This window comes from Montipora capricornis, chromosome 13 (genome assembly GCF_036669925.1).
Source record: "Montipora capricornis isolate CH-2021 chromosome 13, ASM3666992v2, whole genome shotgun sequence".
In the NCBI taxonomy this organism is placed as follows: Eukaryota; Metazoa; Cnidaria; class Anthozoa; order Scleractinia; family Acroporidae; genus Montipora; species Montipora capricornis.
The window spans coordinates 31,666,562-31,681,561 of record NC_090895.1 but is presented as its reverse complement, the minus strand read 5'-3'; the positions used below and the strand labels follow the sequence as shown (position 1 = coordinate 31,681,561).

The 15,000-nt window shown below is 37.5% G+C and overlaps 2 protein-coding genes across 3 annotated transcripts in view; one reads left to right on the top strand and one right to left on the bottom strand.

Moving 5' to 3' along the window:
• LOC138029392 (long-chain-fatty-acid--CoA ligase 4-like) overlaps positions 1-12,840 on the top strand; it is a 13,257-nt gene extending 417 nt beyond the window's left edge. The window contains exons 1-13 of the mRNA XM_068877144.1: positions 1-302; positions 1,049-1,326; positions 2,051-2,302; positions 3,956-4,036; positions 4,969-5,041; positions 5,810-5,868; positions 5,950-6,014; positions 6,866-7,077; positions 7,915-8,087; positions 9,062-9,136; positions 10,093-10,284; positions 10,989-11,264; positions 12,036-12,840. The exon at positions 1-302 is cut by the window's left edge and continues 417 nt beyond it. Coding sequence (XP_068733245.1) covers positions 58-302; positions 1,049-1,326; positions 2,051-2,302; positions 3,956-4,036; positions 4,969-5,041; positions 5,810-5,868; positions 5,950-6,014; positions 6,866-7,077; positions 7,915-8,087; positions 9,062-9,136; positions 10,093-10,284; positions 10,989-11,264; positions 12,036-12,190 — 2,136 coding nt within the window. The 5' untranslated portion in view covers positions 1-57 and the 3' untranslated portion in view covers positions 12,191-12,840. The remainder of the gene's footprint in view (positions 303-1,048; positions 1,327-2,050; positions 2,303-3,955; positions 4,037-4,968; positions 5,042-5,809; positions 5,869-5,949; positions 6,015-6,865; positions 7,078-7,914; positions 8,088-9,061; positions 9,137-10,092; positions 10,285-10,988; positions 11,265-12,035) is intronic.
• The window catches only part of LOC138029394 (homocysteine S-methyltransferase YbgG-like), a 10,348-nt gene continuing 8,110 nt past the window's right edge, over positions 12,763-15,000 (bottom strand). For both annotated transcript variants that reach the window (XM_068877146.1, XM_068877147.1), the window contains 3 exons: positions 14,942-15,000; positions 14,657-14,724; positions 12,763-12,911 (listed from right to left, as the gene is read on the bottom strand). The exon at positions 14,942-15,000 is cut by the window's right edge and continues 24 nt beyond it. In XM_068877146.1, the coding sequence (XP_068733247.1) occupies positions 12,841-12,911; positions 14,657-14,724; positions 14,942-15,000 (198 nt within the window). In that variant the 3' untranslated portion in view covers positions 12,763-12,840. The remainder of the gene's footprint in view (positions 12,912-14,656; positions 14,725-14,941) is intronic.

The window sequence follows — 15,000 nt, the reverse complement described above, 5'->3', positions numbered from 1 at the left end:
GTGCACGTCGTCTTCGTTCTTTTGACTTCATAGTACATTCGTTTTTAGATCTTCATCATGGAAAGGTCGATTGTCGAGAACGTGTTCCTTTTCAGCCTCAATTTGGCTGGTTGGCTATGGGGAGTAGTGAGTTTTTTGCCATGGTACTACTTTGTTGGAAGGAAACAGTATCGACCCCAAAATAAGATACAAGCGAGGCCAGTCGGCCAATTTTCAGGTGCTCCATATCGATGTGTTGAACACTTTGATTCTTTAGCTACCACTCTGTATGATGGCATATTCACTTTGGACCAGCTCTTTAAGTAAGTAGATTTTAACGAAACTTTTTTCTCTTATTGCGGGAAAGGCAACCATGATGGTATACAAAGTTAATTTGTACACATATATAGGCCGGACCGTGGTCCACTTGAAGTATCTTGTCATTTTTGAAAATCGTACCAAAGTAAAAGGGTTTTTTCATTTTAATATCAAGAAGTTATCATAGAGTATTTTGGGAAAACGGAGTTGGTTTTAGTTATAGATTTTTTGATCGGTGATATGAGGGATCAAGGGCTTGGTATTTGAAATTGTTAACTCAGTTTACATATTGTAGATAATTCATCCCGCAAAGACGTCTCGTCACGGTGAGTCGGTTATTTCCTGCACATCCGCCCCTTGCTTAAGACACGCCCTTAATATCAAAGATCAAAGGGCGATTTCTTGTGCCAAAGGAGATTTGCGGGATTTACTCGATGATTTTTCTATGAGCTAGTGTTTATTCTGTCATTAAAAGCTTGTCTGTTATGCAGCTGTTAATGGCATGTCATTAATTAGTTAAGTATGTACTGTCTTAGAGAAATTTTGCTGCTCTTCTTTGCCTGGAGTGAAGTATCTTTCTGTTAAAACTCATTTATTGCCAAGCTTACGTAAGGACCCCTTCTTTTCGGACTGAATTACGTAACTTTGTAATCCCAATATTATTATGTAACCTGTGGCCAGGCATGAGCTCATTTGGTGTCAGGTTATCAAGCTAATGTCTATAAAGTGTGACTAAACATCTGTTTTTCAGGCGTGCTGTAAACTTGTACCCATACAGAAAGTGTCTGGGTACACGAGAAATACTCAAAGAGGAAGATGAAATTCAACCAAATGGAAGGGTATTTAAGAAGGTTGTATGTGGAGAATACAGCTGGTTGACATATGCTCAGGTTGATGCCAGAGCAAAGGCATTTGGACGTGGACTTGCAGTTTTAGGCCAGCAAGTCAAAGAAAACATTGTCATTTTTTCTGAAACAAAGGCTGACTGGATGATATCTGCACAAGGGTGCTTTGCCCAAAATTTTCCAAGTAGGTGTTTGTTAACAAATTTTATTTCTCTCTGTGTCTGATTGGGGCAAGGGAAATATTTGCTATTGACTTGGTAGCAGAAACAGACAGAAGTCTTATCTTTTCCCTGTTCCCAGTTAGAACAAAGCATTAGAGTATCAATATGCATAAGCATTAGGTTTTGTTGCAATGTTTGGATGTGTGCCTGTAATTTGAGTGCTTAAAAAAAAAGGTTTATATACTAGCAAGCTGGATGCCTTGGTTCTTCATTGGTCTCAGTAATTAAGTCCTGAAAGCCGACGTAAAGCATCAGCTATTTAACTTAAGATGGATTCTTTCAAACCTAAGATTAAAATTCAGTTTGACTATGACAACACTTGGTTACTGACTACTCAAACTGGCAGCCAACTTCAAATTTTATTCAAAGCCCTGGACTTCCTGGTGTCACATTCAGAAATAAAAGAGTTGGTATTCACAAGCCTTTGTTGAATGGTATTGGGAAAACAATTTTGAGCTTCTGCTGTGGATGCAAATCTTGTGTATTCCTTTACCAATACAGTCCTCCTTGCGTCAGTACTTGACTAGAATAACATACTGTTGGTCCATAATTCATAGCCCTGGATCAGAACCTTACCAAGGCCAGTGCTGCCTAAACGAATCACAATCACATCCTCTAAATGGATTCAATTCTAAAATTGGTTTTTAGCTTCATTAACGTTGTGATTCTTTGTTATTATTTGATCAGTTGTTACAGTTTATGCGACACTTGGTGACGAAGCTCTTGTTCATGCTATCAATGAAACAGAGGTCCGATTCATCATTGCTGATGGCTCTCTTCTTGGCAAGCTCTCTACTCTGACAGATAGGCTACCTAAATTGGAACATGTTGTGTACCTTGGAAATGTGGCAAAAAAATCTTCAATTCGAGGGTTCTCACGAAGAGTCAAGGTACATTCTATGCAGGAAGTCGAAGAAATTGGAGAATCTCATGAAAACTGTAAGTAGACATAAGAGGTATTTAATAAGTTAATATAATGTTTTGATTTCAGGTTGCTCATGAATAATAAGATTCTGGGTTGTATTGCGTGAACTTGACTATTCACCAAAGCTGAACGATGTTAATCATTTTATTACACATAACATGAGAATTTTATTCCATAAAGCTCAGTTGTACAAATCTATACGCTTTATTTTCACATGTGGAAAAGGCTTATACAGCCAATCAGAATGGCGTACAGCTATTTCACATGTGGAAGTATAACCAATCAACGATAGCGTAAAGGCGTTTCCATGCCAATCACTCGTGCATCTCGTGCATCTCGTGCAAATCGTATGTTGTTATTGAATTAAATTAAATTTGCATTTGGTTCTATTGTTAGTGAGTTTTTGTTTCTAATTTGCATTCAGAAAACTATTTTAATGAAAATTCTCGTCTTATGTGTAATAAACAGTTCACGACTGTCATAGAAAGTGCTTTGTACGGGGTTTTATTCACTCGTTGTTTGTGTCAAAAACCCTCACTCGCTCGTTCCTCGCTCGTTCGGGTTTTTGACGCAAACAACTTGTGAATAAAACCCAGTACGCCGCACTTTCTATGATGTAAACTATATATACAGTGCAGCTCAGAGATGAGTGTCCAATGCAGATGCAAAACACACGCACCATTTTAGGGAATATGCGTCAGTGTGTGCATGTGCGTGCGAAATGCGTGTGTCTATCTTTTTGTTATTTATGGCCATAAGATTTCTCAGAGATTAGTGTCCAAAAAATCAGGTAGCAAACACTCGTGGGCAAATTGAAGTCTCTGTGTGAAAGTGATGCATCTGATTAGTATTAATGAGCTTGGCTATTGTGTGTTGTGTTATCATCAAGATGGAAATTTTTTTTGAAATGATGAATGTCAATTAATTCCAAGAACAGATCTTGAATGAAAAGTTCAGCTTATGCGTCTGCTAAGATAGGTAGAGTGAATGTTTAAGGACACTGCAAATCATTTGAGTGCTTGAATGATCTTGAATGAACTTCCCTGCTGAATCGTGTAAAGCAGCAAAAATGAGAGAGAATATGAATTCCATGTCATTCCATCAAATGTTAAAGTGGTTAAGCTTAAATTTCAAGCATTTTCTTCAACTTAAATACACTTCCCTCTTAAACAACCTTTTTCCAGATTTTGAGGTTGTATGTCATACTGTGGAAAATCCAAAGGGGTGGAGGGGTTGTTACATTTCCTTTCCAAAATAGGAAATTTGGGAGGGGTGTCCTAAAATCATTGAAATTCCCTCCCTGGTAGGGGCATGGATATTTAATGTGGCTAAATATAATTTAGGCAAAGTTAACCTCAAGACAATGCTGGCCAGCAGTCTCCGTTGCTAATCACATGTGGGAGCAGGCTTAGGGCATTTTCAGGGCCCCAGTTATTTTACAGCATTCCTGTGGAGGTCAACTCATTTTGCGTGCGTTGTCTTGCTCATGCTCTTATCACAGCTTTTTCTCCCAACCCTGTTCCCCTCCCCTGGGGGGGGGGGGGGGAATTGTTTGCCTCAGCCTTTGGCTGCATCAGATAACATCTCCTGTTGATCTGTAATTCTTCATAATATTATGTTCAAAAAGCTGTCTATGCATTTATGAAAATGAAATTGTGTTTTTTTAGTATCTTTAGTACAGAAAGGCCCCAGCCCAGAAGAAATTGCAGTCATTATGTACACAAGCGGTTCTACTGGACTAGGAAAAGGTGAGTTGAATTGTAAAAAAAATCCTCTCCACCAGAAAATGAAAATCTGGTTGTGCAATTGCTTATTTGGAGGCTTTAAGGACGCTGCCTACTATTGTTATTGCTATCGGTTTCCTATCGGTGATGCTTACTAATACAAGGATATTTTTGCGCTGTTTAAAAATATCTGGAGAAAGTAGATCTTAGTAAGTACTCTTGGTATCCAAAAATAAAATTGGGAGTAACCATGAATTTTTGAGAGATAATTAAGCTTCAATTTGAGAAAGAACGCCATACATTGCTTTGTTTTTTAAAGCTGTTTACAAATATTATTCTTGAATTATCTTTGAAAAATGCGTGCTTACCCCCAATTTTCTTTTTGGATATCAAGAACACTTGTTAAGATCTACATTTCCTGCATAGTCATAAACCGGGACAAAAATATCTTTGAATTAGTAGGCACCGTCCTTAAAGTGACACATCATACTCTTTGATCGTAATCAAGGAGCTGAGAAAATTTGGATCTAGTCCTTTACCCTTGTCATTTGGTGATGTCACCCGTATTCCCCACCACCAGTTGTAACCATTTTCCTTTACTATTGTATTCTGGCATGTTAATTGGCTGGATTAAATGAGAATCATGGCTATGTTGGTTTGCACAAAATAATTACTTTATTCTTCATCTCCTCATTTCAGACACAGTCATCTACTGCGAACCCCTCTGACAACCCTGCTAATTTAATAAGCCAAAGTGACTGGTAGTGGGCTTTCTGCTATCTTGAGTTTATCCTTCCGGTTCTCACTACTTTACTCTTCAACAACAATATTGGATCATTGTAAATAACTGTGTTAGCAACTCAGCAGAAACATTTGTAGAAACATAGGGTTTTGTCAGCCATACTTCCATTCTTAATCCAGGCAATTCTAACCTCAGCACAACTGTAAAATTCTAGGTGTTATGATATCTCATGCTTCGTTAATGGCTGGTATGGCAGGAGTTACGTCAAGAGTGCAGCCTGGGATAAGGTACTGACAGTAATTTATTAAAAATGTTCTGAAATATTGCTTAATTAGTGTTTCAAAGATAGTCACCACTCTTAACCCCCATTTAAGTTGTGATTGCGCTTTCACAATGAACAATAATATAAACTACGAAACAGTGAAGTACTATTCACACTTAAAGCGACTTTCGTATGACCTTGATTAAGTGTTCGCCATTTGTTTCACGGACCAATGTTTGCCAAGACTAAAACAAAGCCTAGACTTATTCCCGCCAACGAAACTCCTAATATGGGCAGTAAACAGTTCGATTGCCCAATCACATTACTGCATTTCAAATGACGTCAAAGCGAAACGCCGATCGCTTTCCAGAAAGTTCCATGCAGAGATGACGTTGTTTGCATCTGCGATCACTAAGCCAATGAAAATTTGCGCTCGTTTGCTTTTGTTCGATAAGCCAATTAAATGTTTTGCATTTTTGTTTTCGTTCTGTTTTTACGTTTATTTTTCAAAGTCATACGAAAGTCGCTCTATCTGGACAAATCAAGCAACAATTGTCTCTCGTAGACACCTGAAAACTTCATGTGGCTTCAGTGGGATTTAAACCCATGACCTCTGCAATGCCGTTGCAATGCTTTAGCAAATTATTGAGCTACATGTAGGAAGCCTCTCAGTTGATAGAGCATTGCAAATCACCATTCGCAACTTGGCACATATATGTGTACGTGGCCCTTTGATTGTTTTTTTTTGAAAACAGGTCAGCACTGAATTTATTATACTTTTATGGTTTTGCAGTGAAAAGGATGTTTATGTTGGTTATCTACCTCTAGCACATGTACTGGAGTTAATAGCTGGTAAGGTTCATGGTATAAACACATTTTTATTACCAAATTTGGATTGTGATTGACTGTGGATTGTTGTTTTTGCATCTGTAGAAACAAGTATTCTTGCTCATGGTGCTTGCATAGGATATTCCAGTGCACTTACTCTCTCAGATCAGGTGATAACTTCAGTTATGTTTCCATTGACAAGTCAGTATCATTTACTCATTGACTCCTGAACTTCTCCCCATTGACAAGTGAGTAAAATCTATCTAGTCTCACTCCTTGGGGTGATTGGGTTACAGTTTAGCTACATTGTATGTCACGCATGATCAGTACTTTTGAATTTTGAACTGAGCATTCAAATCTGTGTGCCAGTTTTGAACTTTGCTCTTAAGATTCTGAATTTCATTGAGACATCGAAATTAGTTAGCTACGAAATTTCACTTCATTACAAAATAAACAGTCTTGATATCAGCAGGCAAGTCAGAAATTCAAAGAAAACGACAAAACGTTTGAAATTATAAGACATGTTTCGACAGAGACTTCTGTCATCTTCAGTTGATCAATGTTGAATTTTAAGTTGAATTTATAAGTACGGAAAAAGTGCTAATTATGCCAGTAACAACGGAATGTACATAAAACGTGACAATGTGAGAATTAAAAGGATAGTTTTAGATTTACGTGATGCAGTTGTTGATTAAGAGAAGGTTGTTCTCTTTGAATATATGAAAGAGAACAACCTTCTCTTAATCAACAACTGCATCACGTAAATCTAAAACTATCCTTTTAATTCTCATATTGTCACGTTTTATGTACATTCCTTTGCTACTGGCATAATTAGCACTTTTTCCGTACTTATAAATTCAACTTAACGCTTTGTACATTAATCAACTGAAGATGACAGAAGTCTCTGTCAAAACATGTCTTATAATTTCAAACGTTTGATGAAGTAATGCTTCAAAGAAGCACTTTTATATGACCTTATAAATCTTTGATAACTTTTAGTGATTATTTTGCTTTGTTTTAGTCATCAAAAATTAAGAAGGGAACTAAAGGAGATTTGTCGGTGCTCAGACCAACTCTTATGGCTGCTGTTCCAGCCATCATGGATAGAATACGGCATAATGTCATGGAAAAAGTCAAGGAAGGCCCCCATCTGTTGCAAGTGTTTTTTTCATTTGCCTACAACTACAAGCTCAAGCAGCTCCTGCTTGGATACGATACACCACTTCTTAACAAGTAAGTCCTGAGTAGAATGAGAAATAATAATTATTGTCCTTTCATCTGGCTCTGCAAAGAGGAGTTCTTGTTTGTTCCAACAGCTGCACGACCTTTAATAGACCATATTCTTATTTTCATGGTTGCACTGGAAACAAGCATAAAAGAGAGGCTCATTCTGGGAATTTTTTCAGATTCAAATGATTTCCCTTGCATGAGCCTTCATCACATGTTTGTTCCAGACCAACCATGAGAATACAGAAAAAATCTGTTAGCACTGTTCTTTTTCATTTGAGTTCAGGGTTTTGTTTGTATTATAATCAGTGGTTTCAACAGGCACCGACAGCTGATGAAAAGTGTTGGCTTCTTCACTTAGAGAAATTGGCTCCTTTTTTCCGTAAACTGAAGTAATTAAAGATGCTGATTCCTTCAAACCAAAGATTTAAATTCATTTTGATGATGATAACAGTCAGTTACTCCACTCAAACCAACCATCAACTTCAAATTTTATTTTAACCCTGGTAATGGGTGGACTAGCTCAAATGGTTTGTATGTTCCCTTCTAGTCCTTCCTCACTGCAGTAATTTTTTTTTTTCTTTAGTATGTAGTATATAGTATGTAGTATGAATTGTTTCATCTAATGCAGTGAAAATGGAATAAATGCATAAATGAATGTTCAATGTATGTTTGGTTACTAGTCTGTAATATTGAACGTCAATTTTAATAAGGGATATGGTGGCTGTGTTTATTCCTACACGTTAAACAAGAGAGTGTAGGTGTTGCGATTATTCTGAAATTACACATACCAACCCATCATGCTCAAAAACTCGTGTTTGGCCTTCTGTTTTGCCTTTTCAGATTCATCTTTTCTAAGATGCGAAATCTTCTCGGTGGGCGAGTGCGACAGATAATAAGTGGTGGTGCACCTTTGTCGGAAGATACTCAGTATTTTATGAATGTATGCTTTTGCTGTCCTGTGGGTCAGGGGTATGGTCTCACTGAAACTTGTGCAGGAGGGACTATCACACAGGGTAAGACTTCAAAACAATTACAGTGAAACTGGTTGTTTGTTTGCATGCCATTTTTATAAGGTACAGAAACAGTATTTGAAGATACAAAAATCATACATGTATGTATTGTTCGCAAAAACATTACCAAGGTGATGAAGATCTTCCAGCAGGCTTTCAAAGTTTCCAACTATCCATTTAGTCTCTCCTCAAGTTCTTGCAGTTGAAGTGTCTTATCTTTGGCTGTCTTTCTAAGTGTTTTTCACTTCCGCACACCTAAAACCTGATTCTGACCTTAGATCACAACTTGAAGTAACTTCTCTGCGCAAAAATGTACTGACCAGTGCAGAAGTTGAAGTTGAAGTTGTACAATAATATTTGTTCATTTTACATTTATCACCTTTCATGTGAGACTTCAGAGTGCTTTCTCCTATGCATTCAATGTCGCCTTTAAATTCTTTTACCCAGCTATAGTTTAGATCGCTTAACCATAATGATTGAAGACAGTGCCCATCGCTGATTTGAATTGAAAACGAAGAGAGAAACCAAAATATTTACACGGTGCGAAACACTTAGCCCCTTTACAACAAACGCATGTGGCGGACAACCCCACAGCTTGGTGCGATCCTTGCAACATCCTCGGAGCAAACTGCCAATCAAAACACCAACATTGCATCACAAAATTGCAATTGAACAACTGGTTTCTCTGTAAATTGAAAATCTTGGAGAAGTTCGTGGATAAAAGCTGATTCCCTTACAAGTGGTAACCATGTATTGTTTTTCAGTTTTCGTTTACTGGTAGCAAATTGTGGTCACCAAAACTTTCACCTTTCTTTTCTTATAATGAATAAAGGGAAAAATAAAAAAGTGCTGTACTCCCAATCCTAGAAATCAACATTGGCTAATATCTTGTGTGGGAGTGAAGATGTAATCATCTGGCTTCAACTTTCAACTATTTTGGATGCTGCTTACTGTTTGTTGAAATTTTGTTCTTGCAGTGTGGGACAGGACAACTGGCCGTGTGGGACCCCCAATTATTTCAACAGAAATCAAGCTTGTTAGTTGGCAGGAAGGTTGGTCACAACTTTGACTTAATTAAAGATTTTACAAATTGCACTCTTTCTCTTTTTTATTAGTTTCTTTGGTGTTGTAGTAAAACTGAGGCATGGTTTGTGTAAGAAAATTTTAACCACAACATACAACATTCCTTTGTCTGAAACAGTATGAACGTTAACTCCTCGTGTGCCCAAGGATGCCGCTCGTTAACAAATAAAATTGCGTTGGACTTAGAGTAAAATCTTTTTAAGTGTCACTCCCAGGAGTCAATGCGGCATGGTTTGTGTAAGAAAATTTTAACCACAACGTACAACATTCCTTTGTCTGAAACAGTATGAACGTTAACTCCTCGTGTGCCCAAGGATGCCGCTCGTTAACAAATAAAATTGCATTGGCCTTGGAGTAAAATCTTTTTAAGTGTCACTCCCAGGAGTCAATGCGGCATGGTTTGTGTAAGAAAATTTGAACCACAACATACAACATTCCTTTGTCTGAAACAGTATGAACGTTAACTCCTCGTGTGCCCAAGGATGCCGCTCGTTAACAAATAAAATTGCGTTGGCCTTGGAGTAAAATCTTTTTAAGTGTCACTCCCAGGAGTCAATGCGGCATGGTTTGTGTAAGAAAATTTGAACCACAACATACAACATTCCTTTGTCTGAAACAGTATGAACGTTAACTCCTCGTGTGCCCAAGGATGCCGCTCGTTAACAAATAAAATTGCGTTGGCCTTGGAGTAAAATCTTTTTAAGTGTCACTCCCAGGAGTCAATGCGGCATGGTTTGTGTAAGAAAATTTGAACCACAACATACAACATTCCTTTGTCTGAAACAGTATGAACGTTAACTCCTCATGTGCCCAAGGATGCCGCTAGTTAACAAATAAAATTGCGTTGGCCTTAGAGTAAAATCTTTTTAAGTGTCACTCCCAGGAGTCAATGCGTTAAGTTTTGCTTTTTGTTTGTTTTCAATAGGAAATTACACCATCAATGACAAACCATATCCCAGAGGAGAGATAGTCATTGGAGGCCCAAGCATATCACTTGGTTACTTCAAAAAACCAGATAAAACAGCTGAAACCTTTGAAGTTGACAGGAATGGCCAGCGCTGGTTTCACTCTGGTGATATTGGGGAACTTCATCCTGATGGATGTCTAAAAATTATTGGTAAAGATTTCTCAAAAATATTTGGTTACCTTATTTAATTTTGATGCCAAATGAGGTGACAATACTGTTGTTTATTGATATTCCAAAGGAAAGGCTGGTGTTAAAGTTCAACTCCCTATTCAGTGACATCTAAACCTTGTCAGTTTTGTAGAAGGGCTCAAGGCATTCATTTTTTACAGATGCCAAGTGCTAAATTTCATTAGAAAATCCATATTTTGCTTCTTTGATTATAGTAGTGACAGTTTAAATCAACCTTTTGTTTTTTGCTGTCATCAATTTCTGCGGGAAAACAGGTTGTAGAGTCTCATCCTGCATAGTGACTTTCCTCCGCTTTGTCGGTTTCTTTTATTAACAATTCAGCAGTTTACACTCCAAGTATGGTTAGGGGAAGTATGAAATGGAACAGCGGTTTAAACTTTGACTTCAAAGTCCATGTCTATGAGAGGCGTAGTAGTTCTCTTGGCTTGGTCTTTTATCAAAAGATATTACTGTAAGGATTAGTCTAAGGTCTTATCCTATATAAAGTGTTTTCAGTCACGTGATCAGTAACCTTGTTTTTCCACCGTAACAAAAAAATGTTTGCATGGTAATAGAGCTCAATTCCCAGAGGATTAGGTGGGTACACAAACATGGTCGCTGTGACGTAACTCTCATGAGTTAAAACTTATCAGATTAAAGTCAATAGTATTGTGTTTCAATTTTAGACCGAAAGAAGGACATAGTGAAGCTTCAAGCTGGAGAATATGTGTCGCTTGGTAAAGTTGAAGCTGCCCTGAGTCTAAGTCAATATATTGAAATTGTGTGCATGTATGCACAGAGTTCACACAGCTATGTTGTGTGCCTGGCTGTGCCACGCCCTAAACAGCTGAGGGCTTTAGCTGTGTCTCTTGGAGTCATCACTGATGACTGGGCTCAATTGTGTGGAAACAAAGCCATCACAGATGCTGTCCTGAAGGATCTACAGGCTATTGGCAAAGCCAGTGAGTATTGCAGATGACGTAGATTAATGCAGATAGCATGGGTTGCCTCAGGATGTCATACTTGCAATATTAATCTTTGCTGCTTAAAACATATCAGCTATAGTGGCACATCCTGCTGTATAAGAGATGTGTAACCATGAAACCTCAGAGATTCTATGTTGCCACGCGTTTGTTTAGTTATAGATCACAGATGACATCAAAATATGGTAAGCACAAGAAAGATGCACTGTCGTCGCGCAGGCGTCTTCTGTGACCCATTACTGAACAGACGCACTGCAATATGGATTAATCCATTTGTGTTATTATTATATAATAAAGAAGTAAAACGTTTCTGATGTTATGTGTGTATGTAGTTATGCATCTGTCCTCTAATAAATCATACATGTACATGACAACCCATCAAAATGCATGCATTATTGAGCCTCTTTGTGACACACACAAGAATACCTCATAGTTGTCTTTTTACTCATTTTAGCAATTTAGCCAATATTGATGGTTGATAATTGATAACTTATTTTGGAGTTTGCCATAAGGACTAGGACTGGTCCAACCTCAAGTACAGTAGCTTGTTCAGCGATATTTCTGTACTTAGGAAATGTTCTGTCATCCATCTAGTAAACTCTTGTCCAAACAAGTACATCTGTTCCCCAACGTGTGTGTGTGATCACTGTCATGTTCCATCTAAGATGAAGTGAAAAGCTGCAGCCACTATTGAACATGCTTTTTTCATGTTAGTGTCTACATGTCTAATTCATTTCTGTTTCATTGCAGTGAAACTTGAAAAGTTTGAGATACCTCAACGCCTAACCTTAGTTTCCGAACAGTGGACCCCAGATACAGAGCTAGTGACAGCATCTCTCAAGCTTAAACGCATGAATATCACAGCTCATTACAGAGAGGTTCTGGATGCTATGTACAGCCATTGAATTGACTCTCTTCTTGTTCTCGGATTATGGAAAAATCAGGGCTTTTATTGAAATTGTTCTAAACTTAAGGAAATCACAAACTGTTAGGTTGACTTATATTCATTGATTATCGTTAAAGCCCCAAGAAGTCTGTCCTTTGCCTTCCTTTCAACAAAAAAATCAGAAAACCAAAATTGGATTTCCAAATATTACATCCCTTTGCGGGGTTTAAACTTTGAAATTATCAGGAGGCCACTGCAAGCCAAGTCAAATTATATTGTAATGGCTGGGCATTAATTTTTTGGTCAGATCATTTATTTCAACTGACGTGTGAAAAGTGTACATTGATCAAAACCAAGTCTTTACTAGTTAATCGAGAACAGGAAATGCTGCACAATATTATTGTTGCAGCTGGTATTTAACAAAATAAAAGTTGGAATGAATTAAAGAGTAGAGTTCAATTCTGGGAGGATAACATGTACTTTGGGAATTCAACATGGCAGCTATTTTGAACTTGTATGACAAGGGGGATACATTGGGTGCTGCCAATCATATTATTTTTTTGTAACTATGGATATCCAACATTTTCAGGCTTTTAAAAAAAAACTATTGTTCTCTTTATTCAGACTGTAATAATGCTAAGACTAAAATATACATTTATGAGCTGAGTATCATTTTCCTTGTGTGTCTACAATTTGCCGGATCTTTTTTACATCCCCTGGCTGTGTGCCACAGCATCCTCCTGCAACAAACACAAGTTCATGCATTAATAACGTCAAGTTTTCTAACAATGGGGGCAGCCATTGTGAATAAGATCAGGGGCTTTCTAATGTTCATTAATCTGAGCCACATTCTTGTAAACTCAAGTGAAGCTATGATCTTTGCAGTTATGAACGCAATTTTTGCAATTGCATAGAGAAGCCTGAATAATTCAGGACCTCGCGAGGTCACGGGTTCAAACCCCGTTGAAGTCCTGAATTATTCAGGCTTCTCTACACAATTGCAAAAATTGCATTCATAACTGCGAAGATCATAGCTTCACTTGATTTCATATCCGCAGTTCATATATGATTCATTTCATGTACCATTTCATCATTGATTCTTGTAAACTGTTTTAAGTATCATGATTGCCTATTGACTTTACTGGACTTGACACTGTCAAGGGGTAACCCACGTTCAAAGAACTGGGTTGGCCAAACAAAGGTAAGCAGTAATTTTACTCTCCCAAATGACTGGAGATTGAGGAGGAAGCTGAAATGAAGCTAAATTTGCAATCTAGTTTTGGGCATGGCCCAGTTGTTCAAAAGGTGGATAATTTTATCCAGTGGATAAGTCACTCCATAAAATATACTTCACATTAAACGTTGGCCAAGGGTTCCCAACACGCCTTGACTTACATGTAGATGACTGTTCTTTTAGTCTGCATATTTACAGCTACGAGGGCAAATACTGATATCTTTTCAGAGATTGAAACTGGTGGATAATATACGTTGTACATCTTACTTGATGCTTTAACATATACTATGCGCAGATTCTAGCAATGAGGGAAATGCCAGCGAGTGTTATATGTTAAAGCATCAAATAAGAGATTTATTATTCCACTACAAAAAAGGTGTCAATTTGCTTCACTTTTATTTTGAGTGAAAAACAGGATAACACCATTATATATTTAAAACCAAACCAGGGATTTGTAAAATATGAACATCAAAACATTTGTTTTTCTCCCAAAAATTTGTCTGGCATAAAAAGCAGGGTTTAGAGTTGAATGACACATCCAGCTTTCCACCTCATTGAACATTTATTGCTGAATTAATACTGAAGATAGGCCTTGGGTTACCTTAACCCTTTAACACCCAAACTGGCCAGACTTACTATTTTACTTTGTCTAATGCCAGCCGATTTTACTCGTCAATGGGGAACCCCTGGGAGTCAATGGGTTAAGCTTGTTTATGTACAGAGGCTGTGTATACATGTACCTCAGTCGATTGAAAAACCCTTACATCCACTCAACACTAAAATCCCCTTCCACCTATTGCCTCCTGAGAGTGAAATGTCATAGATTTTAATCTAACACCAAACTATCTCACTCATCAATAGGGGACAGTTCAGGAATCAATGGGTTAAATGTAAATATTATTTACTTCTTTAGTGGGGGAACAAAGTTGAGTGGTCAAGGATGACCACTAGCTTACATGTAGGTTGTTTTTGGTATTATATTTTGCATCAAAACATCTCAGCTGTGTTTGTACAATACTAACAAACTTGTCTGTCTCCTGCTAGTTGCAATATTATTCTTGGAAGATAATTATGTTGTGTATCACCAGCCATTTTTGGTTATCAACAATAAAAATTATAATGGACTTTTCTCCAGGATAATTCATCAAAATTATTATTATCACTGCGGTATTGTGACTCTCAATTTACGGAGTTACTTTTAACATCCATATCAACTTGTATTTCATCAGAATTATGCATTGCCAAACTTGCCAATCCAACAAGCACCAGCTTGAATCCATTCCTTGACATAACTACATAGGTGTACATCGGGTTCATTCCTTATGCAACCAAAGAAGAAAAGGATGTCAAAAATATTACATTCATTGTCATAATTTTGATAAAACTAAAACTAAATATTTGCCTCTGTTTTTTAAAGATGTGGTAAAAAGTTTGAACGTTTTGTGAACATAGGGTCATTAAGTCATTTATCAGCAAGTGTGGCTGGGCCCCGAGTAAGAAAGGTTAGACAGGGGGGTGTATTTTGTGGTCACTTACTCTCCTTCTTTCCACTCTCCACCACAGTTGGGATAAACAACAAAGGGCAAAGTAATTTT